This window comes from Arabidopsis lyrata (genome assembly GCF_000004255.2).
Source record: "Arabidopsis lyrata subsp. lyrata unplaced genomic scaffold ARALYscaffold_8, whole genome shotgun sequence".
In the NCBI taxonomy this organism is placed as follows: domain Eukaryota; kingdom Viridiplantae; phylum Streptophyta; class Magnoliopsida; order Brassicales; family Brassicaceae; genus Arabidopsis; species Arabidopsis lyrata.
In genome coordinates, this window is record NW_003302548.1 from 15,069,561 (window position 1) to 15,094,607 (window position 25,047).

Consider the following 25,047-nt stretch of genomic DNA (forward strand, 5'->3'; position numbering starts at 1 on the left):
GTTGAATTCTGAACTTGTAATTCCCCATCTTCTCTCTTTAAGAAACTCTGTTTTTGAATATATATGAAATATTTCAAGTTTTAATTTTAAAGGTCTTCTCGAGGGCTACTTTGTTAACCAAAACAAAACCAAATTTCTGCAAAAAATTAACCAAACCAGACTATTTCGGTTCAACATATGGTCTAGATTTCTCAAGTACCGAAAACCGAAACAAAATTACGCAAAACAGAAAACATTTCGAACTTAATTCAGTCTACATTTCCCAAAACCTTTTTTTAGCCCTTTGCTCCGTTTCGACGCTTCTTCCTCTTCCTCACGAATAAGTTCTTCCTGCCTTTTTAGCACAATAGCTTCTTGATATGCAACCTCAATTTTGCTGCTGCAGTTCTCAGATATATTGAAGTACAATACATAATTAGCACATCAAGGAACAACACAATCACTACAAGTATAGAAACAAATTATGCATTATTACCTAAAGATATGGTCAAGAACAAATATCTCCACAGTTCGTCTACCCAACTCAGTTAAACGTATCTCATCACGCTCGTAAGCTTCCATGTTGACCTCTTCTCCATCATTGCCATCCTAAATTTGCATCCAAGAACAAAACCAAAATTTCTCAATACAAGTAACTTTCTAGTGGATAATGCAACAAGTCATCTCAAGCGGAAAAGTGCATATAAGATAAACGATAACGCGAATAATGGAAATAAGCTGACCTTAATACGATTTTGAGGACCATTCTCATCTTTTGGAGGCAATGGCTCTAGAGCAGCTCTCTGTAGGAGTAACAGCACATCATCATCAACTAATAGGAACATATCTTTGTCCACGTTAACCAACGGAGCTGGCAATTCCTTGGCATCTAACAGTCTTGGGCTAGCTTTCTTGTTCTTAGTTTGGCCTTCAAGATCCTTCAACCCACTATACAAGAAATCCATCACCAAAGGAGATGAAACTTCCTTTTCTATGAAAAAGTGTTTTACAACTCCTTTTAGGATTACGTCCATTTTCTCTATAGACATCCGTTGCCTAGAGTTTTGGTCCATCCCTAACCAGAAATCACCAAAGCTGCAACCAAGAATGCAAATTTATTTTTGGACTCCAGAGACATGGTTGGAAGACAGTATATTAAGCTGCAAATGTGAAATACCTTGTCCATTTGGCCTTGTCCTCTATCAACTTCTCAAGCTTGCTTATTCTCTCCTCCACAAAACGTCGGAAAATTTGCTCTACATTTGGCAAATACACCCTGACAAGCTCTTTCTTGTAATCATAATCAAGGCAGCGAAAAGGTCGGTCCACCCTGTCTCTGCAAGGACCAATTATATGGCCGGAGAAAATAATCTTACATATGTGTTTAATTGGGAGAGCATATGAACATTTGGAGCTGTAACTTGTAAGTGAATGGTAGCATGGAAACATGGACGGTGCATGTAGTAATTTTTTACTCATAGCTTTAACATAGAGTCAGTCTTGTTGCATTACCTGATCACCTGAACATGAGCCTCAATTGTAAGAGAGCCAAAATCATCTATGAACCCATCATGTAACTTGGGTAACTCCATAAACTTTTTCCATCCCCAATCATGTTCTTTCTTCCAAAACCGGTGCAACGTATCTGCAAGAGGTGAATTCAGTTGTCTGCATAATGAAATGGAAGCAAGCAAACTTAAGAGTAAAAAAATCACCTGCAGACTTAGACTTCTTTGGATCTTTATGCACCACAGATATAGTAAACTGAGCGAACTGACTCCAGCCTGGTATCCAAGATACCAAAAGAACCTACATCACCAAGTATATCCCGAGAAAGAAAGAAAAGACCAAGCAGACCAGTGGACAAAAATACAAACCTGGAAGAAGTTTATCATAGTTTGCAACACAGAGAAATAATGAGAGATAATTGCTAACATCACATCCTTCTGGATAAATTAAAATATACCTGACACATTGAAGATAAATGTAACAAAACACGGCCTTAAAAACAACTTCCAGAGTTTTTTATAATTGTGAGACAAAGTATAAGGATGAGAAAGATATGCCATGTACCAATTGTATCCGCCAGCTTCAAACCAATTGCTACGGAACTCCCTTTTGCCGACTTGTGAAAATTTCTCAATCTTCCATGTATGTTTCCCAAATAATTCAGAAGGTTTAAGGCCTGAGAAAAATAATAAATTTTACATCAAACAGCTGAAAAAACAGCATTATATTACTAAAGCACAAAAAACCAAACAAAGAAGAAGGATACTATAAAATTACATCTTTCTAGAACTACTATACATGGTAAATGCTAGACAAAACTGAACTATTTCAACACAAACAGATTATAAAAAAAAAAACTCTTAACACATTTCTAAACCGTTTTCACTTTTCTTTTGGATGGATGCATTTGCTAAATCAAAGATGAATTAATCTAAACGATATTCATAAAATATCTTGTTGAAAAACACATACCATCATAATCATCATCCACATCAGTGTCTGCCATTCTCAGGGATGAAATTTACGTCAAAGCTCTCTTTTCTTCAACTGCAAAAAAAAAAGATTAACGATTAGGGTGAAAAAGAATCTATCGTTGCTAATGTTGTTGCCAACCGTTTACGCCGTGACCGTACTACTACTGCAGCGTTTTTCAATTAAAACAATTAACGATTGGAGCAAATAAAATTAGATCATGGAATTAAGTAATTCCCCTAAAAGATGAACAATTCTATTATAAATATATCGTAAACTAATATGGATATTATTTTGATCATATTCAAGGATCTGGATCCTCAATATGTATCAATTCAATACATCAGCAAATTCATTTCTTGATAAAAACGAATTACAATCTTAAAAAAAAAATTAGATGGTAAAAAAAATCAGCCGAAAATTAAAGGACCAAAAAAATTTCATTTCTATCAACTACAATTTTTATGATGAAATCTACGATCGGAAAATCAAAACCACTCTCTCGTATTGAAAGAAAAATTAAAGAAGAAGACGAAGATAGAGATTACCCATACAAACTTTGATTCTGAGCGTAGAGACTCTAAAAATTCATCTCTCTATTCTTACATATATGATGTAATATGATCGATAATGATGATGATGTGTATCCTAAAAGATATTTTGTTGATTTAAAATATAAATATGATTCTTTACCTAAATAGATGATTTATTTTTGGTATGAGAGTAAATTTTGTTTTCCACTATCAGAAAGGGTATCCATTTTTATGTAACAATCTCAATACATCATAGGGGATAGTATTTGTTTATTAGAGAATTATCCTTAATTAGTTTCTGTAATCCTCTATACATAAATTAGGCCGTACAAATAAAATCGACTATGAATTTTTTGGAGATTTGAGACGAGGTTTTTTTTGAGATTTTTTTATGGTTTGGTAAGATTCATTATGAAAAATACCAAAGGGTCTTGTATTAAAAGAAAACCTTCTATCAACTTTTAGATATCCATCGTTGTTCCCATGGTTTAGAAAAACCTCTGAAATTCCCAAGTTTTTGATATCTTACAGCAATATTCTTGGCGAGAGCAAAATCATCCATAAACTAGATTTATTCACGCATGTGCATCATCTAGGCATGGGAGATGTACTTCAAAGATTTTTTTTTTTTTTTTTTTTTTTGTATGTAAAAGATATGCACATACCAAAAAAAAAGGAATACATGTCATACGTCAATGAAACAAACTTATGGGATGGAGTTCAACGAAAACCGTGACAGAGAGACGAAAAAACGACAATGATGGTGTGAGTCACAAAATCAAAACATAAGCTCTTAGAGAGAATCAAGACTAAGAAGTGTTTTTGAAAAAACAACCTCTTTGTGAAATAAGAAACGATTCAAGAACAATCCAGAGGACAAGAGACTAGAGGACGAAAATCCACCACCGAAATTCGTCTAGGCTCGAGATCCAAGAGGACAAGATTGAATTCGAGCTTCAGATTTAAACATTTACATTAACTACATAATACACATATAAAAAAGATTAGAAGAATACCTCTATTCACCGTAGCTAAACGGTTTCTTAGATAAAAGATGAATGGTTGATTTTTTAGGTGGGAATTTAGGTTTCTCTCCACATATCTATGTAAACTTTTCACGATTTATGTTGTCTTCACGATTGATTAAGTTCACATATTTATAGGTGAAGAGATAATCTATGTTTCATACAGATTTTTTTGGATTAATCTCAACCGTCTATCAAAATAGAGACGATAAACCATTTGCGACAAGTGTAAAACATTAGCCTTTAAATGGCATAGATAACATGTTTTCACTGCCACTTGTCATGCATGCGTGCGATATTTATCACACATGCTACTGACACTTGTCACACAAACTCATATTTTTACCACTTATCTTTTTGTCCCTATCACTTATGCACAAATGAAAAATTCCTTTAGGTTATCAAATATATATCATGGAATAACAATTGCGATAGAAAGCGGACCACTATATAATCACATAATTAGAAAATAAAATTTTCTTACATAAACAATAAATATTCTACATCTGATTGATCAAATATCGGTTAATTAAAAACTTTAATGATTTACAAAAAAATATTATGTATTCTATGAATAAACCAATCACCAAATTAATTGATGCACATTTAATATGATTTTTCAAAATTTATATTTGTCACAATTTAACCAAATTTCCTCTAAATATAACCCCTGTTCAAAAACGCGGCCGCCTAGCCGTCTGGAAAATCGCTCGGCAGAAGTCATCCACTATGATTTTACTCAAATCAGACAAATTAGGCGGTATCCGATTATACGGCCGCTTAATGATAAAATCGGTTTGATAACCGATAAATTTTAAAAAAATTGGGCCTTAATTCTTAGCCCACGTACACGTGAGCGGCCCTTAATTTTAACTTTAGCTCATTAGGACGAAATAAAGTGGAACATGCATATTTTATAAGTGAGTTTACAAGTGGCCCTCGTGTATATTTCCTTCACAATTATTGTTCAGAATAGTTGTGGTCAAGTGGTAATTGAGAATTGGAGAAAAGTTTGAAGGAACTAACTCAGATTCGATATACGCTGGAAACAAAAAACATATATGTGTAACAGACGATCTGTCTACTCCCTGGCACTAGTCGGAAAACATTATAAACTCGGGACAGACAGTGTGGTGGCCCTTCGGGAAGAAGTCCACTCTAAAATACTTCGGTACATTTCTACTGGGGCTGACCGAATCAGCCGATAGGATTTATCAAAAAATAATTATTGCTAAGGACGACACGTGTATTATTGAAACTTTCCACTATTGCTTCCATCCACTTGGACCACAACTCTATTGGGCTTACTTTATTTTTTCAGGCTCATTGATAAATTGGTTGTATTTTAGTTGGTGTCTTTTTATCAACATGATAAAACTATACATATATTTAATTTCATATATATATATATATATATATATATATATATTATTTTTAATAATTATTACAAATAATCCTAAAACGAATCTCCGCTTAATCTCTCATTTTCTTGCTAGGCGCTAGACCCACTCCGAACGCCCGACTAACGCCTAGCGATTTTTAAAACATGGAATATAACCATTGTTTTATTCTTTTCAGGTGTATATTTTGGATACTTTCGGGGAGGTTCGGGTAAAAACTAACTGAACGAGAATCCAAATTTATTTTTGGTTTAAATATCCGAACCGAGAGGGTGCTAAACCAAATCAGAACCAAAATTCTATAATACCCGAATGGTAGTTAGACCCGTATATCCAAAACTAAGACCCGAAAAAATGGACCGAACTCGAACAGAATATCGGGATAATCAGCCCTAGGTGAAACTGAATACACATGAAATAATGTGGAATAGATTTATCTAACCTTGAACATTTTGAATAAAGCATAACTGAGTCTATCTCTCTAGTCTCTATACTAATAAGTAAAACTAAACCAAATAATCTTACAGTCTTTTTAATAAAAGCTCATAATATTTTTTTCCCAATTGATAAAAACAAGTGGGGACCCACAAAATCAACCTAAAAAGATGAAAGTAGCGAATCTATCGCTTATGTGGGGTCTCTCCAAGGAAAATCGCATGAAACTTTTTAATTGTATCGTCTCTCACAAATCGTAGAGGAGCGTCTCTAACTACAACAACAAACACATTTACATTTTTCCAATCCCCCCAAAATTTTCTGAATTCTCACGCAACCAAAACAATTCTCTTCTTTGTTCATCGATCCAAATCAAGAAAATTTCAAGAAAATGGGGGTGGCTCAAGCCATGGAAGCCCTAACCGAGCGAGCAGGCTTGATGAAGGAGTCTCTACATAAGAGCCAAACCATCACCGATAACATGGTCGGAATCCTAGGTTCTTTCGATCATCGTCTCTCGGCTCTTGAAACCGCCATGCGTCCCACACAGGTCCCTTTTTCATCTCTCTGTTTTGTTTTTTTTAGGGTCTCTTGAAATTTTTCTAGGTTTGTGGAATCTGAGATCTATCTCTGTTGAAATCGAAATAAGATTCTGGATTCGGAGGAAATATCACCGGATTCTTCGCTGATTTGGTTTGAATTTTTGGCATTTGCGTGTGATTTTGTTTGTGTAGATAAGAACACATTCTATAAGGAGAGCTCATGAGAATATTGACAAGGCATTGAAAGCAGCTGAGGTTATATTGGATCAATTTGATATCTCTAGAAAGGTTTGGTCTTCTCTTTACACTCTACACGATTCTCCTTTGGTTTCCTTGTCTTTCAAGTTATCATTCTGTTCCCCTGAGGTTTCCTCAAGTTACGGGTTCTTAAGATGATAAATGTAAACATATGTTCTCTAGTTGAAGTTACAACTGAAACAATTGTAGTGAATGTATCATGTGAGCAAATTAGCAAATGTCTGCTTTCTGACGCTGTGAACCTTAGGAGTTAGGACACAGTCCAGTTAGATATCAAGTACTCTGCTCTTAGGATCAGACCTAGTTTACGGTTTACGCTCTATGTATGTATCTATCGATAATTTGATGTTCGTTATTGAAGCAATCATTCTACTTCTCAAGGTTTCCAGAAGGGTTTTTGGATTGAAGATGTTTAATATGTGACTATGAATATTTTGCAGGAGAGTTTTTGTCTCCAGTGAAGTCTATAATCATTTTTTTTTCTTGCGTGTGTGTGGCAGAATTAACGATTAGGCTGAATAATGAGTGATCAATTTTTGTTTGTCAGGCTGAAGCTAAAATATTGAGAGGACCACATGAGGATCTTGAAAGCTATCTGGAAGCAATTGATCAACTTAGAGGCACTATCAAATTCTTCAGCAACAACAAGATGTTTAAAAGTGCTAGTGGAGTTATTAGTCATGCTCACGGTTTACTCTCTAAGGCTCTATCAAAGCTAGAAGATGAGTTCAGACAGATACTGCAAAACTACAGGTTCGTCTTTCGGTTATACAGATTTACTCAAGAGCTAGTGCAAGGATTTGGTCTAACACTTGATTTTTTCTTTCAATATTTTAGTAAGCCAATGGAACCTGATCGCCTTTTCGAATGTCTTCCAAGTAATCTTCGACCGTCATCAGAAGGCGAAGGTGGTGGTGGAAAGAGTCATGATCCGCACCACAAGAGCTTAGAAAACGCTATTTTTACTGTCCCAACTGTCATTCCTCCAAGGGTTCTGCCTCTGCTTCATGACTTGGCCCAACAGATGGTTCAAGCTGGTCATCAGCAACAACTTTTCAAATCTTACAGGTCTAACTTTTCCTTAATTTGTTTCATTCTCGTCTCAGTTTTACATTAATATAAGGTTAGTTCCTCTGATATCAATATATGTACTCTTTTTCCAATCGAATAAAAGTCTCACCTAGAGTTTTATTCACAAAGAGCATTTCAAATGGATTTGGAGAGAAAAACAGCTATGTCTATGTTTCTTTAGGCTAGCCTCTCTTGGTGAATTCATAAGTTTTGTGCTGATCCATATTGGCTTTGGTACTTTATTAGGGATACTCGAGCTGCGGTGTTGGAACAGAGTTTGCGGAAATTAGGTGTGGAGAGGCTTAGCAAAGATGATGTTCAGAGAATGCAATGGGAGGTCTTAGAGGCCAAGATTGGGAACTGGATACATTACATGAGAATATCCGTACAAAACTTTCTTCCACAAAACAGTAATACCTCAATAGATCGTTACTTTTTCCTTCATTTACGCGGCAATTGCTTTTGTTGCCTTGAGACAGGTGAAACTGTTATTTGCTGCGGAAAAGAAAATCTGCGACCAAATACTCGATGGTGTTGAGTCTCTCAGAGATCAATGTTTTGGTGAAGTCACTGTAAATAGTGTAGCTGTGCTGCTTAGTTTTGGGGAGGCTATCGCTAAAAGCAAGAGATCACCGGAAAAACTGTTTGTTCTGTTAGATATGTATGAAATAATGAGAGAGCTTCAACCCGAGGTAACGTTTAAATGCCTCACACCGTCAAAGAAATTATGTGTATTAGCAAACCTAATTGTGTTTCATTTATAGATAGAGTTGCTCTTTGGAAGCAAACCTTGTGCCGAGATGAAAGAATCAGCGCTGAATCTGACAAAGCGATTAGCTCAGACAGCTCAAGAAACTTTTGCTGATTTTGAAGAGGCAGTTGAAAAGGATGCTACAAAAACCGCGGTTATGGATGGAACCGTACATCCGCTTACTAGCTACGTTATAAATTACGTCAAGTTCTTGTTTGAGTAAGTAACTTTACATACATCAACGGAAATTGTCATTTTTGTTGGACTAATCAGTGGTTTTTGGAATTTCGAAACAGTTACCAATCGACGTTGAGGCTACTTTTTCAAGAATTTGACAGTAAAGATCCTGATAGCGAGCTGGGAGCGGTAACAACGAGGATCATGCACGCATTACAGAACAATCTGGATGGAAAATCGAAGCAGTACAAAGATGCAGCATTAACTCAACTATTCCTAATGAACAATGTTCACTACATAGTGAGATCTGTCAGGAGGTTCAGTTCCGCTTCTTCGGCTCCAACTCTCTTAAACAGAACCAAAAAGGCCTAAATATAATCCTGAACTAGACTTACATTTTTCACAGGTCAGAAGCAAAGGATTTATTAGGTGATGATTGGGTTCAAATACATCGAAGAATAGTACAACAACACGCTAATCAATACAAGAGAGTTTCTTGGGCAAAGGTTTACTCAATCGTTTCAGGTTTATGCTTTTAAAATGCTTTCAAAGTATTTTCTGATTAGTATTTCCTTCTGCAGATTTTGCAGTGTCTCACGGTTCAGTCGAGTGGGAGCGGTCCGATAGAAAACTCAAATATATCAAGAGCATCAGTAAAAGACAGATTCAAGACTTTCAATTCTCAGTTTGAAGAGCTTCACCAAAGACAATGCCAATGGACAGTTCCGGACAGCGAGTTGCGTGAATCTCTCAGGCTTGCTGTTGCGGAAGTTCTCTTACCTGCCTTCAGATCGTTTCTTAAACGTTTCGGGTACGATCAAAAACACTTTAAACAGAGTTGTTTCGTGCTCATCAAGAAAGACATAAAAATGTTGTTTCTCTGTTTGTGTTGTGTATTAGGCCGATGATAGAGAGTGGTAAGAACCCACAGAAGTATATAAGGTTCAGTCCTGAAGATCTTGAGAGAATGCTTAACGAGTTCTTTGAAGGCAAGACTTGGAGTGAGCCAAAGAGATAAATATGTATGAATCTTTGTTTCCATTTTGTTGTACATTCTCTTCTGTTTGTTTTTGCAACATTACTTTTTTAATGGGAAAAATGTCGTTTATTAGCCGAACTTTCAAAAAATGGCCATTTTAACTTCGAACTCTGTAAATGGCCATTTTATACGTGAACAAAAAGTTGACCAGCCATTTAAACCAAAGAAATGTGTTGACCAGGCCAAAACGACACACCTTTAACCCTCGCCAACATAACCACTAACACCCGTTAACATCCGTTAACGAGTCTCCGTCTGAGATGAAACAACGTCGTTTTATCCTAAACTAAACCCCCAAAATCAAAATTATCCCCAAATCGAGAGATCAAATCCCTAAACCTAACCCGTAATTGAAATCCCTAATCTGTAACCCAAATTCTCAATTCGTCTTCCCTAATGCCAATAGTTAGACACAAAGGAGTCATTTTGAGGATGGGCTCTCCAATGCTTGGCGAATCTGAGAGTTCTATGAGAGATAGAGTTGAAGCACCACCGCGAGGCGAAGAAGATGGTATCGGAGATGGAATGCAAGCTCAAACCAATGTTGTATCAGAGTCTTGTGGTAGAGAAGAGGAAGCTCCAACGAATGTAGTTTCAGAGTCTGTTGTAGGAGATGAAGCTGAAGCTCGTGCTCTAGGTCGACGAAGAAAACGAAGGAAAGTCAGAGTTGAAGAGGATGATGAAGAGCCCGAAATTGATCCTGACCCTGACATTGAAGACGACTGCGCGGTGTATGGTGATGAAGACTGCGATGATGTTGATGATGCTGTAGGTGGTGGAGATAAAGACGATAAGTTGCAAATAATTTCGATTTTGGGGGTTTAGTTTAGGACAAAACAACGGCGTTTCATCTCAGACGGAGACTCGTTAACGGATGTTAACGGGTGTTAGCGGTTCTGTTGGCGAGGGTTAACGGTGTGTCGTTTTGGCCTGGTCAACACATTTCTTTGGTTTAAATGGCTGGTCAACTTTTTGTTCACGTATAAAATGACCATTTACAGAGTTCGAAGTTAAAATGACCTTTGAATGTTCGGCTATTAAATGACATTTTCCCCCTTTTTTAATATTTATAAGTTCTTCTGTATCTCTCCTTTTCTTGAAGGTTTTTTTTTCTCCTTTTAGTTTTTCTTTTTCTTCGAACTGTAAAATTGATGAAGCTATCATGTTTTTTCTAAGCAAGCTGTAAAAGTGAATTGGCTATATAGACTTGGAGTGAGCCAAAGAGATAAATATGTATTAAACTTTGATGTTTTTTTTAACTATCAAAGTTTAAGCCTACGCATCCGCCTGAGTTTAATTTATACATCTTATGCATGCAGTAGAAAATGTTAAACTTCTTTAAAGTATACTCTCGTTCAAGTTGTATAACATGCTAAGTCAGATTACTTTTATTAAAATGTTTTATGTATATAAATAGTAGAAGTCGCATATGATTTATGTTAATAAAAATTATAGTCTGGAAAGTTAAGAAGAATTCAAACGAGAAAAAGGTCATGAAAGGACTTAAGAAGAATTCAAATTAACGAGGAAACGGTCATGAAGGACATTAGACATGATTTAACATAATGCCAATTAGCTTTATATATGTTGTAGAATTGACATATTCTGTAAAAACAAAATTGCAAACATTTAGTAGTGTTTATATATGTCATTATTAATTAATGAGTTCGTACATGTTGTAAGTTGTAACTAAATCTATAGTTACGATCCTAAATGAGTTTCTATTCGTTGTAGAAAATGTGACTATTCATTCTTTTAGATTATAGTATTGTCCAAATGGCATTAAAGAAATATACTAACATGCTAAGTCAATGTCGTGTAAATATAGTGTCAAATGAGGGAAAAGTCATGATGACTTTGATGAACATTATATAACCAAACTAGTCCTTAATTACCAGCAGATGACACATATCACAAAATGTCTAATCTTCATGAGCTCTCGATAGAAAATTCCACTGATGATCACGCTGGATGTTTTCAAGAAAAAGAGCAGTTATACGAATGTCCTAAATGCGGTATCTTCTTCCACAAGGAATGCACCGAGTCCACAACAGAGATTAACGCTCACGAAAACCTAGGAGAGGTAAGAGCGGTTGAAGACAAACCCAACGATGAATCTATCAAAGTTGATGAAAGAGGAGCAAGCAACATTCATTTCACAGATGAACATCATGGAAAGGTTGATGATATAAACAACACAGGATATGATGCTTGCAAGTTCAAACAGATTCTGGAAAATTACAGGTTCGTCTTTGGATAGCTTGTCCTTAGTTGAAGCAAACAAAATTTGCTTAATACAGTGTTATCATTTGGATTGATAATACCGTGTTTGAGGCGTAAATCATGATTGTATCAATTTCATTTGAAAAGAAGTCTTAACATTTTTTATTGTCTCCTTCATAATTGTTTAGCAAGCCAATAGAACCTAAACACCTTTTCGAGTGTCTCCCAAGCAATCTTCGGCCATCATCAGACGGTGCAAGTAGTGACGGAAAGAGTTATGATCCACAATCAAATGGCTTAGAGAAAGATGATTTTACGGTCCCAACAATCATCCCACCAATGGTTTTGCCTCTGCTTCATGATTTAGCCCAACAAATGGTTAAAGCTGGTCATCAGCAACAACTTTTCGAAACTTACAGGTCCAATTTCTACTTAACTTCTAACATTTTAATAGAAACGCATTCTTTCATTGGATATGATAAAGATCATTTTAAGTTCCTTCATAGTGATTAATGATTATTAATAATATATTACTTTTCGTAATATTTAAGGGATACTCGTAGGGCAGTGTTGGAGCAGAGCCTTGAGAAATTAGGTGTAGAGAGACATAGCAAAGATGCTGTTCAGAGAATGAAGGAGGACATCTTAGATGCCAAGATGCGGAATTGGATCCATTACATGCGAATATCTGTACGAAAACTCACTTCCAAATACCATAATATAAATATATACCTTTATAGATTGTAATGAGATCCTTCTTGATTTGTTGACGTTGAGACAGGTGAAACTGTTATTTGCTGCGGAAAAGGAAATCTGCAACCAAATACTTGATGGTGTTGAGCCACTTAGAGATCAGTCTTTTGCTGAAATCACTACTATTAGTTTTGATATGCTTCTTAGTTTCGGATATGCAATCGCTATCAGCAGGAGATCGCCGGAAAAACTGTTTGTTATCTTAGATATGTATGAGATAATGATAGAGCTTCAACCAGAGGTAAATCAATATCAAAATCGTTATCTCATACATATCACTAGGTTAATAACATTTGGAATATACTTATTAGACTTTTATAAGACATTTGGAATTTAATAGAAGATTTTTTCTTATAGTAACATTTGGATTTTATAAAACTTCAAAAAATTCATGATTGAACTACATAAAATTTGTAATTTTAACACAAATCATTCGGAATGTCTGATTGAATACACCGCATCCAAGTTTATGTGTTTGTGTTGCTAGCTCATCTGATTTTATTTTCCTTTGATTGGAACTTGGAAGCATAGTTTGAGTTGATCTTTGGAAGCCAACCTTGTTCCGAGATGAAAGAAGATGCATTGAATCTGACAAAGCTATTAGCTCAGACAGTGAAAGAAACTATTGTTGATTTCGAAGACGCTGTTGAAATGGATGCGACTGAAACCGTTGTTATGGATGGATCCGTACATGCGCTAACTAGCTACGTTGAGAGATACGTCACGTACTTGTTCGAGTAAGTACTTTTCTCATAAACCATTTCTGAGTGATATATTTTTGCAGGACTTAACGTGTTTCTGGAACTTGAAACAGTTACAAATCGACGTTGAGGCAACTTCTTCCTGATACCAAGCTGAAATCCGCGTTAACGGGTATCATGAGGGCTTTAATGAACAATCTGGATGGTAAATCCAGACAGTACGAAGATGCAGCATTATCTCAACTATTCTTAATGAATAATGTGTATTACATAGTGAGACATTTTAGAAGGTTTGGTTCTGCTTTCGAATTTCTCTAAAACAGAACCAAAACCTTATAACATGTTATCTCAAAGAGACTAACTATTTGTTCACAGGGAAGAAGCAAATAATTTGTTGGGTGATGATTGGGTTCAAACACATGGAAGAATCGTAAAACAACACGCAAATCAGTACCAGACAGTTTCTTGGAATAAGGTTTGAAAAATTTTGCTCGCTAAGACAGTAACACTTTATAAATCTATATGATTAACCATTTCTTTATGTAGATTTTACAGTGTATCACGGTTCAGTTGAGTAAGAGCGGTCTGATAAAGAACAAAAGTATAACAAAAACATTAGTAAAAGAAAAATTCAAGACTTTTAATTCTCAATTCGAAGAGCTTCACCAGAGACAATGCCAATGGTTAGTTCCGGACGTTGAGATGCGTGAATCTCTCAGGCTTGCTATTGCAGAGGTTCTTTTACCTGCCTACGGATCGTTTCTCAAACATTTCGGGTACATACAATTCAAAAACACTTTTAATTCAAAAACATTGTGGTTTCTTGTCCTTCAAGAAATGAAAAAATATTGTTGTGTCTCACTGTCTCAGGCCGATGATAGAGAGTGGTAAGAACTCACAGACGTATATAAGGTTCACTACTGAGGACCTTGAGCGAATGCTTAACGATTTCTTCGAAGGAAAAAACTTGGAGTGAGCCCAAAAGAATATATGTAATAATGTTTGTTTCTGTTACATTCTCTATTTTTGCAACATTGTTATTTATGTGGAACGAAACTAATATTACATGATGTGGCTTCGGACCTGGGGGATTACGGACTTTGGTCCAGAACCTTCTAGTATTCAAAAAAAAAAAAAAATCATGGTTATTTATGAGTTGTTCTAATTTTTTTTTTGTGGGTTGTTGTTGCTGTGATTTATTTTTAATTGTAAAACTTATGATGTCCGTCTTAATGACGACGGTCTAAAAAGATGAATCCGTCGACAGCAGGGTTCGAACCTGCGCGGGCGAAGCCCAACAGATTTCAAGTCTGTCTCCTTAACCACTCGGACATATCGACAATTTGATGATGTTTCACATTGAGAAAAATATATCTTTATTTTTCAACGAAAGTATTCAGCTATTACACGAGAAATTAACTACATGGTTTCAACTTGTCCCAAGCAAAAGTATAAAACCCACGTCAATTTAATATGTAAATAAAAATAAAAAAATAATCAAGAACAAGAATGAATGAAACCAAGATCGAAAGTTACATAAGATGAGGAAATTGTTTGAATGACGATGATTATGGATATGTAATTAGAAAAGCATGGAGGTCTAGAGAGCTCGACTTTTGATGATGTCGAGACTCATCTCGCTCGGGTCAGTGGCTTGTAACTCCACCTGAATACCATCCAATTCTCTCTTGAACCTGTCCTTTGAGCTCGCATACACCATCTTCATCCTTACTCTAGATGAATCCGGTGACCTAAATGATATAAATATATATATATATATATACATGCATCATCCATAACCATATAATCTAATATAGAATTATTAATTAACATGAAAAATGTTCAAAGTTGTATTTTACCATGCTATGAAGAAGATCTTGCTCTTCTGGCAATTCTCAGCAGTGGTGAAGTCGAAGTCATAAACAGCGTAGCGGCATTCATTTGGCGGTAGGGAATTGGAGAAATCGTCGTAGTTCTCCTCGGGGCTTCCCAGCTTTTCTACCACCACTTGTTGTCCATCTATCCTGAATATTATGAACCTATAGTTTCTCTTCGCTTTTAGCTCCAAAAACTTCAGCTTACATTCGTCCTCCACCGCCATCCCCGAGGCCGCGTTCGCCTTTTCAGTTGATATATATGAGTCAATACAAAATATTAAAAATACTATGATTGTTTCAAATGTCAATTTTTTTTGCGTTTCAAAGGATAATATTTTCAAACTTTCATAAGTTATTCATCGGATGTGTCTTTAGATGAATAAAACATTCATAGTTAAACATTTACAATGCATTGGAAAACAAATCCAATAACCGAAAAAGTGGACTCATTCCAAAACAACAAATCTCGTTCACAAATGAATATATTTCTCTCACTTGCATATTCTATTCATCCCCACGACTCTACCACATTCTTCTTTATTAAAATACAACTTTCTTACAAAAGAGGAAGAAGAAAAGAGCACATACCATTGCGTTTGGTTGATGAAGGTAAAACCTAAGACAACAAAGAGAAATGGGACTTCTTCTTTTTGTTTTTAGTCCTCTTTTGTGGGAGGATATGATGAAGAATGAAGAAAAAGAGAAATGAAAAATTTGGGGGAATAAGAGATTCTTAATTTGATTTGAAGAGGCCAATGGAGAGGAACTCGGACAACCATTAATATCTCTCCCTCTTATAACATCAAACCACACCTTTTTTTACTCTCTATCCTTCAAATTCACCTAACCATCCTCTCTTTCCGGAGTTTTTCTACTCTAAATTTAGCATATGTTTATCCTTATCTGGTTCAAATAAATTTGCAGTTTGATTATTTGGTTCTTGGCCGGTTTTGTTCGGTTTAGAAGCTTATCTGAAAAAGAATTTGGCTGTCTTGTTCCATTACATAGCAGCATTGTTCTGAATCATAAATAGCAATTTGTCCTTACAAAACTTTAGAGGCAGATAAAGAACAAAAATTTGATATTTCCTACAAAATTGATGACCCTTTTAGATCCTCTTGTTTCAATTTGTGATCATCCAACGAAATTGACAATCTTTGGACCTTGTTTCTTTTTCTTCACATCGACACTCTTCTGATCTGAATCATCAGAGATATTGATCTTCTTGCTGCTTTTCGGCTCTTCAGTGAAATCGTCCTCAAGATCGTCCCCACTTAACTTAGTGACCTTTCCTCTTGGTGTAGCATCAAATCCTGTTGTTTCAGGCAGGGAGATACATTTATGGTCTTTATAAGATAAATGAGATCGCATTTACTGTCACTTGACAGACGATTCAAATGAAAGAGAAACAGCTTGACTAGGATCACATAATTAGAAGTTCAAGAATTGACATAGTGAATCAAAAGAAAATGTTACTTGAAGTCTTCTTTGGTTGGGCTGACTCTTGGTTGAATTTATCGGGACAGTCTTTGACGAGATGCGCCACACTCCCACACACTTTACAACACCCGCCCTGCAAAAGAAAGCCCACCCAAATCCATTGTTCAACATATCAAAACTCATCCTCTATGAGGAAAAGAAAAGGCTCAAAACAAGATTTGAGCATTGTACCATACCATTGGGTAGATTCCATGCTTGTTTTGAGGACAGTTCTTGCTTATGTGCCCCTGTCCTTTGCAAATGAAACAACTTGCAAATTTGGTCCCTCCTACAAAAGAATCAAAACATCAACCAAATCTAATTTTAGTTTTTTTTTAACACAGAACAATGAATATAGTAGAGCCAGAAATACAATTCTATGGGTAACTAAGTTAACTCTTCAAATAACAAGAACTAAACTTCAGTCAAGTGAATTGAGAGGTGAAATCAACAACTCTTACTGCTATTTTTGTTCAAATCTTCTAATAGGGAACGCGATAACCTTCCGGATCCGGATTTAACACATATAGCTAGCTAATAAGAGAAGATAAAGGAATAGACTTACCATCTTCCAAAGGGTAAGGACAATGGGAAAGTGAATGGCCAGTATCTCCACAGTTATAACAGAGCTTCTTCTCGGAGCTCTCATCGTTCTTTTCAGGGCAGTTTTTAAGACTATGCCCTCTCCTCCTACATTGCAAGCATATCTACAAACAACAAAACCAAAAACATTCATTTTCTAGCCAACAACAAGTCTAGTGATCATCAAAGTATCAACATTTAGAAAAGTTTAACCATGAAAAAATTCATCTTTGAGTTCTACTGAATTCTAAAACCAAATTGAACTAAAACCCTAATCCCAAAACCAATGATTAAAGAAGAAAAATCAAGAAAAGAACAAACCTTGTTTCTCTCCCACTCAGATTTTTCAGGACAGAGCTTAGCAATATGGGTTTTGGAGTGACATATAAAACAGCCTTCTCCAGGTTTCATACCAGGAACTCGAAGAGGATGTCTCGTCGACGAGCCTTTTCTCTGAGGTCTATCAGTGGAAGATCCAGGTTTCTTTTTCTTGAACAAGCTCTTCTTCTTCTTCTTCTTATTAGGGTCCTTTGGTGGTGTTGGTTCTGCTTTTGGAAACAGCTCTGGATTAGCTTCCTTGTATCGCTTCTGCGCAAGTCTTCGCCTTTGGTTCACCATGGTCGACCACTGTATTCAGAGAAATACGATTGATTTCGCCGGCGGCGATGGAGGCAGTGAAGACGAAGAAGAAGACACAAGTTTCTTTGTTCGTTGAAGAAGCTCTTGCTAGGGGATGTTGTGTTGTTTAAAATGGGCTTGACTACGTCTGGCCCAAACTTATCCCACTGTTTAATATTTCCCTAACCAAGGTATCAACTAGGCGTGGGCACATTTGCCTTCTAATAAGTTCCTAAATATTTATAGGTATGCATATTAAAATTTTGGCGTTCTGTATATCCATACCCAATCGAAATACGGATACTTAATTTTAGAAAACACCAAAATTTTAATGTACATACCTATAAATATTTGTGGTGTAACTCGAACGCCAAAATTTTGGGTACATGAACTACAAAAATTTTGGCATTCACACACTGTCTTTTATATATATCTCTAAGTCTCACGTGGGACATTCTAACACCTAAATTTTCAAATATGGTATTTGAGATCAATTATAACCAATCTTTCCGAATTAGATATTTGAAATCTATTATCTGTTTGACTACGGATACCCAAATTTCTAGATTCCCAACATGTTTCCACTTTCCATCCTAGTTTCAATAAGCATATATATATATATATATATATATATATATATATATATATATATATTCACAAAAAAAAAACTCAAAACATATTATTGGATCATATAATATAATAATTAAGACGTTACTTGTGTAAAAGTTACACCAGAACGCATCCTACTTCCACCATCTCTTATGCCTCGTGGCTCGTGGTGTGTTTTATGAAATACATATAAGTACGCAACAAACGATGTAATATACTAAAACCATCGAACTAAACATAAATCTCTTAATTATTCTCGTCGAAAACTCATGACATGGTACGTGTTCTCTCCATTTTCCGTTCCCTTAATTAATACGGTGAAGGTGCCGGCATGTGGTCCATTGAAGTAGCCGGCTCCGGTGCCATCTCGCCCAACCTAACCGGTCCAACCGGTCCGAGAGTGTCCATTACAATTCCCGAGCTCCTAATTTCCGACATTGCTCTTCTTGACTTCCCTTCTTGTGATTCACATAGCTTTGGCAAATACACTCCTATAGCAAACCAAACAAATAAATTAAACTGCAATCTGTTAGATTAAAAAGTTATTTTAACCGTACCGGTCTCCCCAAAACCGTACCTTCGCCAGCAGCAAGGTTGAAGAAGAGATCGACGACGTTAGGGCATTGGTTTAAGCATTTAACCGAGCACAGTTTCTGTGTAAACCGGGATTCCAACAATGCGTCCGAAGATATACCCAAAGATTTCCTGTCTAGACCACACGCTTTAATGCACTCGTCTGATTCAATTATGTTTGTGACCTTGTCCGCTTCTATCTCCGATGATCGACATGTGTACACCTCGATCCCGCTCCTCCTCACGCTCTTCTCCAAAACGCAACGTTTTCCAGTGGACGAGACCGCGAATGCACACGTGTCTTCATCCAGATTCTCGCACTTCACATCGTGTCCTACCAAATTAATTACAATGCTACTTAGTATATATATATGTGCATGCAATGACAATAACATGCCTTTGAAAATGTCTTAGTTAAGCAGAACATATAATCGAGAAAGCTAATTTAGATTTGTTAAATTTTATGATGCAAGTTCAAAATGTTAATACAATAGAATTAATTATATCTAGCTTGTATATACAATAAAAACTTACCAAGCGTCGTTTGCGAATAGATGGCAAGGAGAAGCGTAATAGCAACAAAGACTGTCTTCAAAGCCATGTTGTGATGTGTAGTGGAGACGCAAACTAAGGAGACAAGTATAAAAGAAATTTTGAGAGCAAATTAGAAGAGAGGATTTTCTTTTGAGTGTGGTTATAGGTGTTGGAGCGATAGCCTATTTATAAAGGGGTAATAAATCAAAAATTAATATTAAAGTATTAGAAAATTTTACAATTCTTGTTATTTTTTTCAATGATTTTAATGACTAACGACTAACGACTAACGACAATACTCTTTGACAAATGAAACACCAAGGAGAGTTTACATGGGATGTTCACTGAAAAGTCGTAGTTATATTAGTTAGGCAAACACTTAGATTAATCAAGAAAAGAATATTTTCATCTCAATAAAAAAGTATGTAACATGGTAAATTGGCTTGACGTATATAATTCCGTTGTTAATGGCGAAGATTATGCAGTCAAAGTCGAGATGTGAAACCTAGACTTACTTTTCCTAAAATCTGGCATAAAACCATCTTCTTAGGTCATCATTTTAGTGGACTATTGAGTCTTTTTTTTAACTTAATTTTAGATATATAGACTAAACTAAAGTAACAATAATCTAAATAAAGTCATGCGTAAGCTTTTATTTTGGTGCATTTTAAAAACAATTATAGGGGATTCTAATGAATAATAAAGAATTATATAACAAGGTGAGAAAAGTAGTTTGGATGAAAAGCATAGATGTTCTTTCTCCGTGAATGACGGCATAGACTTGAGACGTGGAAATTAATGCCAAGTATTGTACTATACTTTTTCGACAGTGAAACTTAATGTAAGGACATTCACGAGTCGTCCTTATTAATTAGATATTTGTATACATACAAATAGATCCAAAATTCTGTTGTTCAGAAATTATACTAGACGTTAAAATTACGTGAACTATGGTTCCATAAACCTAGCCAATTCCAAAGCGACTACTTTGTCTGTTTTGAGGTTCTATGATTGGGTTTGAAATTCTTAAGACTTAAGAGGTAATTTTGAGAAGGCCAACATACAATTTAATCTCCTAGATGATCATGCTGCCTGCAATGATCCTAGTGTCCTAATCCGCTCGCCTCGTTGGGGAAGAACTTGTTATGCATTTTTATCGGGGCTATAGGAGCTCCGGTTTCTAGACCTTTAATCAAATAAGCATCCCACGATATTTAAATTCAAAAACATGTTTTATCTTGGTTTACTAAGTATGATAAAATTCATATTTACTAAGTATGTTTTTAAATAATTACCATTTTCATTAAAAGATTTTATGCCCATCTTTTTGTTACGTGTCCCATTAGAATTAGGCGATTTAATGGTTTGTTCTTTGGTGCAGTTGAACTTGAAACTTCCATGTTTCCTCGACAAAGAAGAAAACTTCCATGTTCCTAACCTCTGCGTCTTTATTATATAAACAGTCCTATATATATGTTTGATGTGGTTAGTGGTTTACCAAAGTCTCACTCTGTCTCTAATTAATCTGGCGACCTATCGTGTCATTTCACCAATGCTACGCAACTCTCTTTTTTATTTTAAACTAAACAACGAAAACGTGATAACGACAGGAAAATTGTTATAGAAATGACTTGTCTATAATATACACACTCACATAATTCACGCAATATACAGTATTACTAAAACAAACAAACCATGGGCCACCATGTTGGTCCGAAGACGGAATAGCCCATTTTGATTAGTTTGTGCTTTGCATGATCCTCAGATCGATATGTTACAGATATATGTGTTATGTTATAATAAGCCAACATTATGCAAGAAAATCACATCTTTACAGATAATCCATCATATTCTATCTTCCAGATTTGATTGCTTCTTCTTCTCCTAATCTACTTGTTGCCTTGCGCTGTAAGTTTCTTTACAATAATAAAGAACTCTGTTTGTTTCCATTATTAGCAGCATAAGTGTAGTATTGGATAACCATTCTATAATGTGGACTACTAGTTTCTCTCTCTAAAGGAAATGTTTCTACTTCTCTGTTTTTGTGTCCAAGTGTGAGTAAGAGCAAATTAGCATTACATGACCTTTTAATTTGTTACTATATATCCCCAAAGATTGACACAGAAGTTAAGAGAAAGATGACAACGGAATCACGAACCGTAACCTAACCCCTTTAATGTATTATATATATCATCATTTGTCCCAAATAATTCTTGTAAAATAAATGAGAATGTGTAAAGAGTATCTAAAGTTACTTATCCTTCTACTTGGTTTGATTCACCATGTTTATTCAGCCTCTATCATTAGGTATCTTCCTGGTTTTGTAGGTCCTCTTCCTTTCGAGCTCGAAACCGGGTCAGTCGCCTCTTCATCTCATCTTCCCGATTAACCACCGTTTCAACTAAACCGCATGTTGTGAGTTACTAAACCGAATGTTTCGAATGACTCTACTTATGATTCATATATAAATTGAGTAGGTACATTGGTGTTGGTGAGGCAGAGGAAGTTCAATTATTTTATTACTTCATCAAATCTGAGAGGAATCCGGAAGAAGACCCTCTTCTTCTCTGGTTAACTGGAGGACCTGGTTGCTCTTGTCTATTTGGTCTTCTTTTTGAAAATGGTAAATTTCTAATATATCTTAATTTCTACATATCTAATTCTTTTTACTTCTTTAAATAATTTTTATTGATTTTTAGTTCACATCGCAGGGCCTGTGACTATCAATATTGATGGTTACAATGGAGGCATCCCTTCCTTGGTCTCTACTCCATATTCATGGACAAAGGTAATACAAAATATATATAGTAACTTATTACGAAGTCTTTTTTTTTTTTTTCTGTAAGCTGGTCCGGGCCTAATGGTCTAAAGGTTCAGAATTATTTCCTGGAAAAAAAGATATTACAAAATATTTCCATTTTAATTATTCTTTTGATTCTTGTTTGATCATTGGTTCTCAGGTGGCCAACATAATATATTTAGATCAGCCTGTTGGGACTGGCTTCTCCTACTCAACAACTCCACTAGTTGATATACCAAGTGACACAGGAGAAGCTAAGCGTGTCCATGAGTTTCTTCATAAGGTTTAAAAAAGTAGAACTTAAATGTCTCTTGATGCATGATTTTTCTTTCTTTCTTTTTTTGAACATGCATATATAGAAAGTTTTTTTTTTTTTAATTCTTTTGGTTGTTATATATATAATGCAGTGGCTAGGCAACCATCCAGATTTTGTGTCTAATCCTTTCTTTGTCACTGGAAGTTCTTATGCTGGTAAGGTTGTTCCTGCAATTGTTCAAGAAATCTCAGAAGGTATATTTTGCTTCTGAATACCTTTTTTTCTTGATCAAAAGGTGTATTTTGCTTTTTTGGATTTTTCCCCCTACTATATAAGTATACACACTATAATGCAGGAAATTATATATGCTGCAAACCTCAGATTAATCTTCAGGTTCGTCAGTATTGATTGCTTCGTACGTTGTACTTGTATCCATAGATATAAAAAATTTGGTGCATTGGAAATTCATAATTTTTTTGTTTGCATGCAAAACCAACAAAAGGGTTATGTGCTAGGAAATCCGGGAACAGACGTTGATATCGATCCTAATTACCGCGTTCCATTTGCTCATGGAATGGCATTAATATGTGATGAACTCTACGAGGTATGGCGTGCTTTTGTGCTTTTGGTAATCACAATAAAGTATTTCAAAAACGTTTCTATTTTCTTGAAGTCATTGAAAAGAACATGCGGAGAAAACTATATAAATGTGGATCCTCGTAACGCAGAATGTTTAAAACTCACTACAAACTTCAAAAAGGTATAGATTATGGATACATGGTAATATATAGTTGATGTTCTATCTGCCTATTATACTCTAATGAATTCAAATGTTGTGGTTACTTATAGCTTATTTCTGGAATAAATATGGAATCTATATTATCACCAAGCTGCGAATATACATCTCCTGATTGCTATGTAAGTAAAATGATCTTCTTACATTTATCTTTTGTCTCATTGAAATACCATTAAAAATAGAACATCTCATGATTATACTTACACAAAGTTAGCTTATGCAGGACTATGGATATTCGCTAGCTTCGTACTGGGCCAATGACAAGAGCGTTCGCAAAGTTCTTCAAGTGAAGAATGTATAAATAAAATTATATATATGTAGTAAGTTAATGTATTATTAAAATATTGATAAAGAATGATGGTAGGCCAAAATTGTCTAAATAATTGCAGGAGAGTATAACAAAATGGGCACTATGTTACCGTGATATACCTTACAAGAAGGACATTATAAGCAGTGTCCCATACCATATAAATAACAGTATAAATGGTTACTCATCTCTAATCTACAGGTAAGAATTTGACAACTATCATATTATTATTTTTGCTTCATATTACAAAAAAACTTCAGTAGATAATGTATATTTGTTTTTAAATAGCGGTGATCATGATATGGGAATACCTTTTCTTGGAACTCAAGCATGGATAAGATCTCTCAATTATTCCATTATTGACGATTGGAGACCATGGATGATAAACAATCAAGTTGCTGGATACACTATAACTTATGCTAATAAGATGACATTTGCCACTATTAAAGCAAGTCTTTTTGTTATTCTACTTAACATTTTCTATTATAAATTAAAAAGTAAAGGGTTTCATTTTTAATTAATTGTATTACGTACCTAATTGTTTCATGTATTGATTTTAGGGAGGTGGACACACTCTAGACTTTAAACCAATGGAGGGCTTTATAATGTTCCAGAGGTGGATAAGTGGCCAACTTATGTGACATTGTGACCGTCTTTGCCTTTCTACGTTTATACGGAAACTTTGTCTTCAACAAAGTCATCTAAATAAATTCCTAAATTTGCCTCGCAAAGTTTGGAACAATTACATTTCACATATTTTTAACAATTAAAAGCAAGCATATATAATTTGTATACGAAATAGTGTTCATACATCGATGTTGCGGACTATTTTAGCTAAGTTGGGTGGTTGTTGGAAGTTGGAGGTAATTAATTAAATAATGAAAGAAGAAGAGAAGAAGATACATGCATCCGTTTTTCTTGGGGAATATTGCTGATTTGGGTATTATTTGGCCCAAAACTTTCAAAAATGGAACATCTATCAGGCCTTCAAATTTGGGTATTTTTGGATCAGAGTAAAAGACAATTTTGCCCCTGTCGACAAACTTCATTCTTCCTGATGATTCATGATAACTCGACGGATCGCATGGCCTTTGTGCTGGCGACGCATCATTCAAATTTCTGCCCTATCAACTTTCGATGGTAGGATAGTGGCCTACCATGGTGGTAACGGGTGACGGAGAATTAGGGTTCTCCTTCATTCTTCTATGACGACAAACTTCTCTTCCTCTCATGACCAACTTTCGATTC

The 25,047-nt window shown here is 35.4% G+C and overlaps 7 protein-coding genes and 1 non-coding gene across 13 annotated transcripts; 3 read left to right on the plus strand and 5 right to left on the minus strand.

Annotated features, from left to right (window-relative positions):
- Positions 1 to 69: 69 nt before the first annotated feature.
- On the minus strand, positions 70 to 4,136 carry LOC9301982 (MATH domain-containing protein At5g43560). 3 transcript variants are annotated; one of them, XM_021016133.1, is made up of 10 exons: positions 4,010 to 4,136; positions 2,464 to 2,534; positions 2,053 to 2,164; positions 1,857 to 1,945; positions 1,695 to 1,763; positions 1,492 to 1,624; positions 1,157 to 1,315; positions 723 to 1,074; positions 476 to 588; positions 70 to 379 (listed from the first exon to the last, which is right to left on the minus strand). In XM_021016133.1, the coding sequence occupies exons 2-10, from the start codon at positions 2,492 to 2,494 to the stop codon at positions 244 to 246; spliced, it is 1,194 nt and encodes a 397-aa protein (XP_020871792.1). In that variant the 5' UTR covers positions 2,495 to 2,534; positions 4,010 to 4,136; the 3' UTR covers positions 70 to 243. The 3 variants fall into 3 exon arrangements, with proteins under 3 accessions (XP_020871792.1, XP_020871793.1, XP_002865908.1); XM_021016134.1 differs by having other exon boundaries at positions 70 to 376; positions 2,461 to 2,534; XM_002865862.2 differs by having other exon boundaries at positions 2,461 to 2,535.
- A 1,799-nt stretch (positions 4,137 to 5,935) lies between these two features.
- LOC9301983 (exocyst complex component EXO70A1) lies at positions 5,936 to 9,763 on the plus strand. Of its 2 annotated transcripts, XM_002864119.2 has the most exons (11): positions 5,938 to 6,403; positions 6,588 to 6,683; positions 7,201 to 7,406; positions 7,491 to 7,721; positions 7,971 to 8,109; positions 8,204 to 8,416; positions 8,489 to 8,694; positions 8,772 to 8,969; positions 9,059 to 9,158; positions 9,234 to 9,463; positions 9,553 to 9,763. In XM_002864119.2, exons 1-11 carry the CDS (start codon positions 6,245 to 6,247, stop codon positions 9,668 to 9,670), a joined length of 1,896 nt encoding a protein of 631 aa, XP_002864165.1. In that variant the 5' UTR covers positions 5,938 to 6,244; the 3' UTR covers positions 9,671 to 9,763. The 2 variants fall into 2 exon arrangements, with proteins under 2 accessions (XP_020871985.1, XP_002864165.1); XM_021016326.1 differs by having other exon boundaries at positions 5,936 to 6,403; positions 7,201 to 7,721.
- A 1,739-nt stretch (positions 9,764 to 11,502) lies between these two features.
- On the plus strand, positions 11,503 to 14,387 carry LOC9300242 (exocyst complex component EXO70A1). Its single transcript, XM_002864120.2, has 9 exons — positions 11,503 to 11,935; positions 12,103 to 12,333; positions 12,466 to 12,604; positions 12,696 to 12,908; positions 13,199 to 13,404; positions 13,482 to 13,658; positions 13,744 to 13,843; positions 13,915 to 14,144; positions 14,239 to 14,387. Exons 1-9 carry the CDS (start codon positions 11,610 to 11,612, stop codon positions 14,342 to 14,344), a joined length of 1,728 nt encoding a protein of 575 aa, XP_002864166.1. The 5' UTR covers positions 11,503 to 11,609; the 3' UTR covers positions 14,345 to 14,387.
- A 239-nt stretch (positions 14,388 to 14,626) lies between these two features.
- On the minus strand, positions 14,627 to 14,708 carry TRNAS-UGA. Its single transcript has one exon. It is a non-coding gene; the product is annotated as a tRNA-Ser (tRNA).
- Positions 14,709 to 14,727: 19 nt separating this feature from the next.
- LOC9300243 (actin-depolymerizing factor 12) lies at positions 14,728 to 16,129 on the minus strand. The gene is made up of 3 exons (XM_021011271.1): positions 15,834 to 16,129; positions 15,228 to 15,487; positions 14,728 to 15,119 (listed from the first exon to the last, which is right to left on the minus strand). Exons 1-3 carry the CDS (start codon positions 15,834 to 15,836, stop codon positions 14,969 to 14,971), a joined length of 414 nt encoding a protein of 137 aa, XP_020866930.1. The 5' UTR covers positions 15,837 to 16,129; the 3' UTR covers positions 14,728 to 14,968.
- Positions 16,130 to 16,212: 83 nt separating this feature from the next.
- LOC9301984 (uncharacterized protein C683.02c) lies at positions 16,213 to 18,016 on the minus strand. Its single transcript, XM_021011257.1, has 5 exons — positions 17,628 to 18,016; positions 17,290 to 17,431; positions 16,922 to 17,013; positions 16,722 to 16,818; positions 16,213 to 16,558 (listed from the first exon to the last, which is right to left on the minus strand). Exons 1-5 carry the CDS (start codon positions 17,922 to 17,924, stop codon positions 16,380 to 16,382), a joined length of 807 nt encoding a protein of 268 aa, XP_020866916.1. The 5' UTR covers positions 17,925 to 18,016; the 3' UTR covers positions 16,213 to 16,379.
- A 583-nt stretch (positions 18,017 to 18,599) lies between these two features.
- Positions 18,600 to 19,812, minus strand: LOC9301985. The gene is made up of 3 exons (XM_002865865.2): positions 19,641 to 19,812; positions 19,111 to 19,440; positions 18,600 to 19,024 (listed from the first exon to the last, which is right to left on the minus strand). The coding sequence occupies exons 1-3, from the start codon at positions 19,705 to 19,707 to the stop codon at positions 18,843 to 18,845; spliced, it is 579 nt and encodes a 192-aa protein (XP_002865911.1). The 5' UTR covers positions 19,708 to 19,812; the 3' UTR covers positions 18,600 to 18,842.
- Positions 19,813 to 20,901: 1,089 nt separating this feature from the next.
- On the plus strand, positions 20,902 to 24,712 carry LOC110224683 (serine carboxypeptidase-like 7). Of its 3 annotated transcripts, XM_021011252.1 has the most exons (13): positions 20,902 to 21,995; positions 22,118 to 22,263; positions 22,352 to 22,428; positions 22,601 to 22,723; positions 22,848 to 22,950; positions 23,052 to 23,089; positions 23,199 to 23,300; positions 23,370 to 23,456; positions 23,546 to 23,614; positions 23,716 to 23,787; positions 23,882 to 24,000; positions 24,088 to 24,251; positions 24,364 to 24,712. In XM_021011252.1, the coding sequence occupies exons 1-13, from the start codon at positions 21,865 to 21,867 to the stop codon at positions 24,438 to 24,440; spliced, it is 1,308 nt and encodes a 435-aa protein (XP_020866911.1). In that variant the 5' UTR covers positions 20,902 to 21,864; the 3' UTR covers positions 24,441 to 24,712. The 3 variants fall into 3 exon arrangements, with proteins under 3 accessions (XP_020866911.1, XP_020866904.1, XP_020866897.1); XM_021011245.1 differs by having other exon boundaries at positions 24,088 to 24,712; XM_021011238.1 differs by having other exon boundaries at positions 23,199 to 23,456; positions 24,088 to 24,712.
- Positions 24,713 to 25,047: the final 335 nt, after the last annotated feature.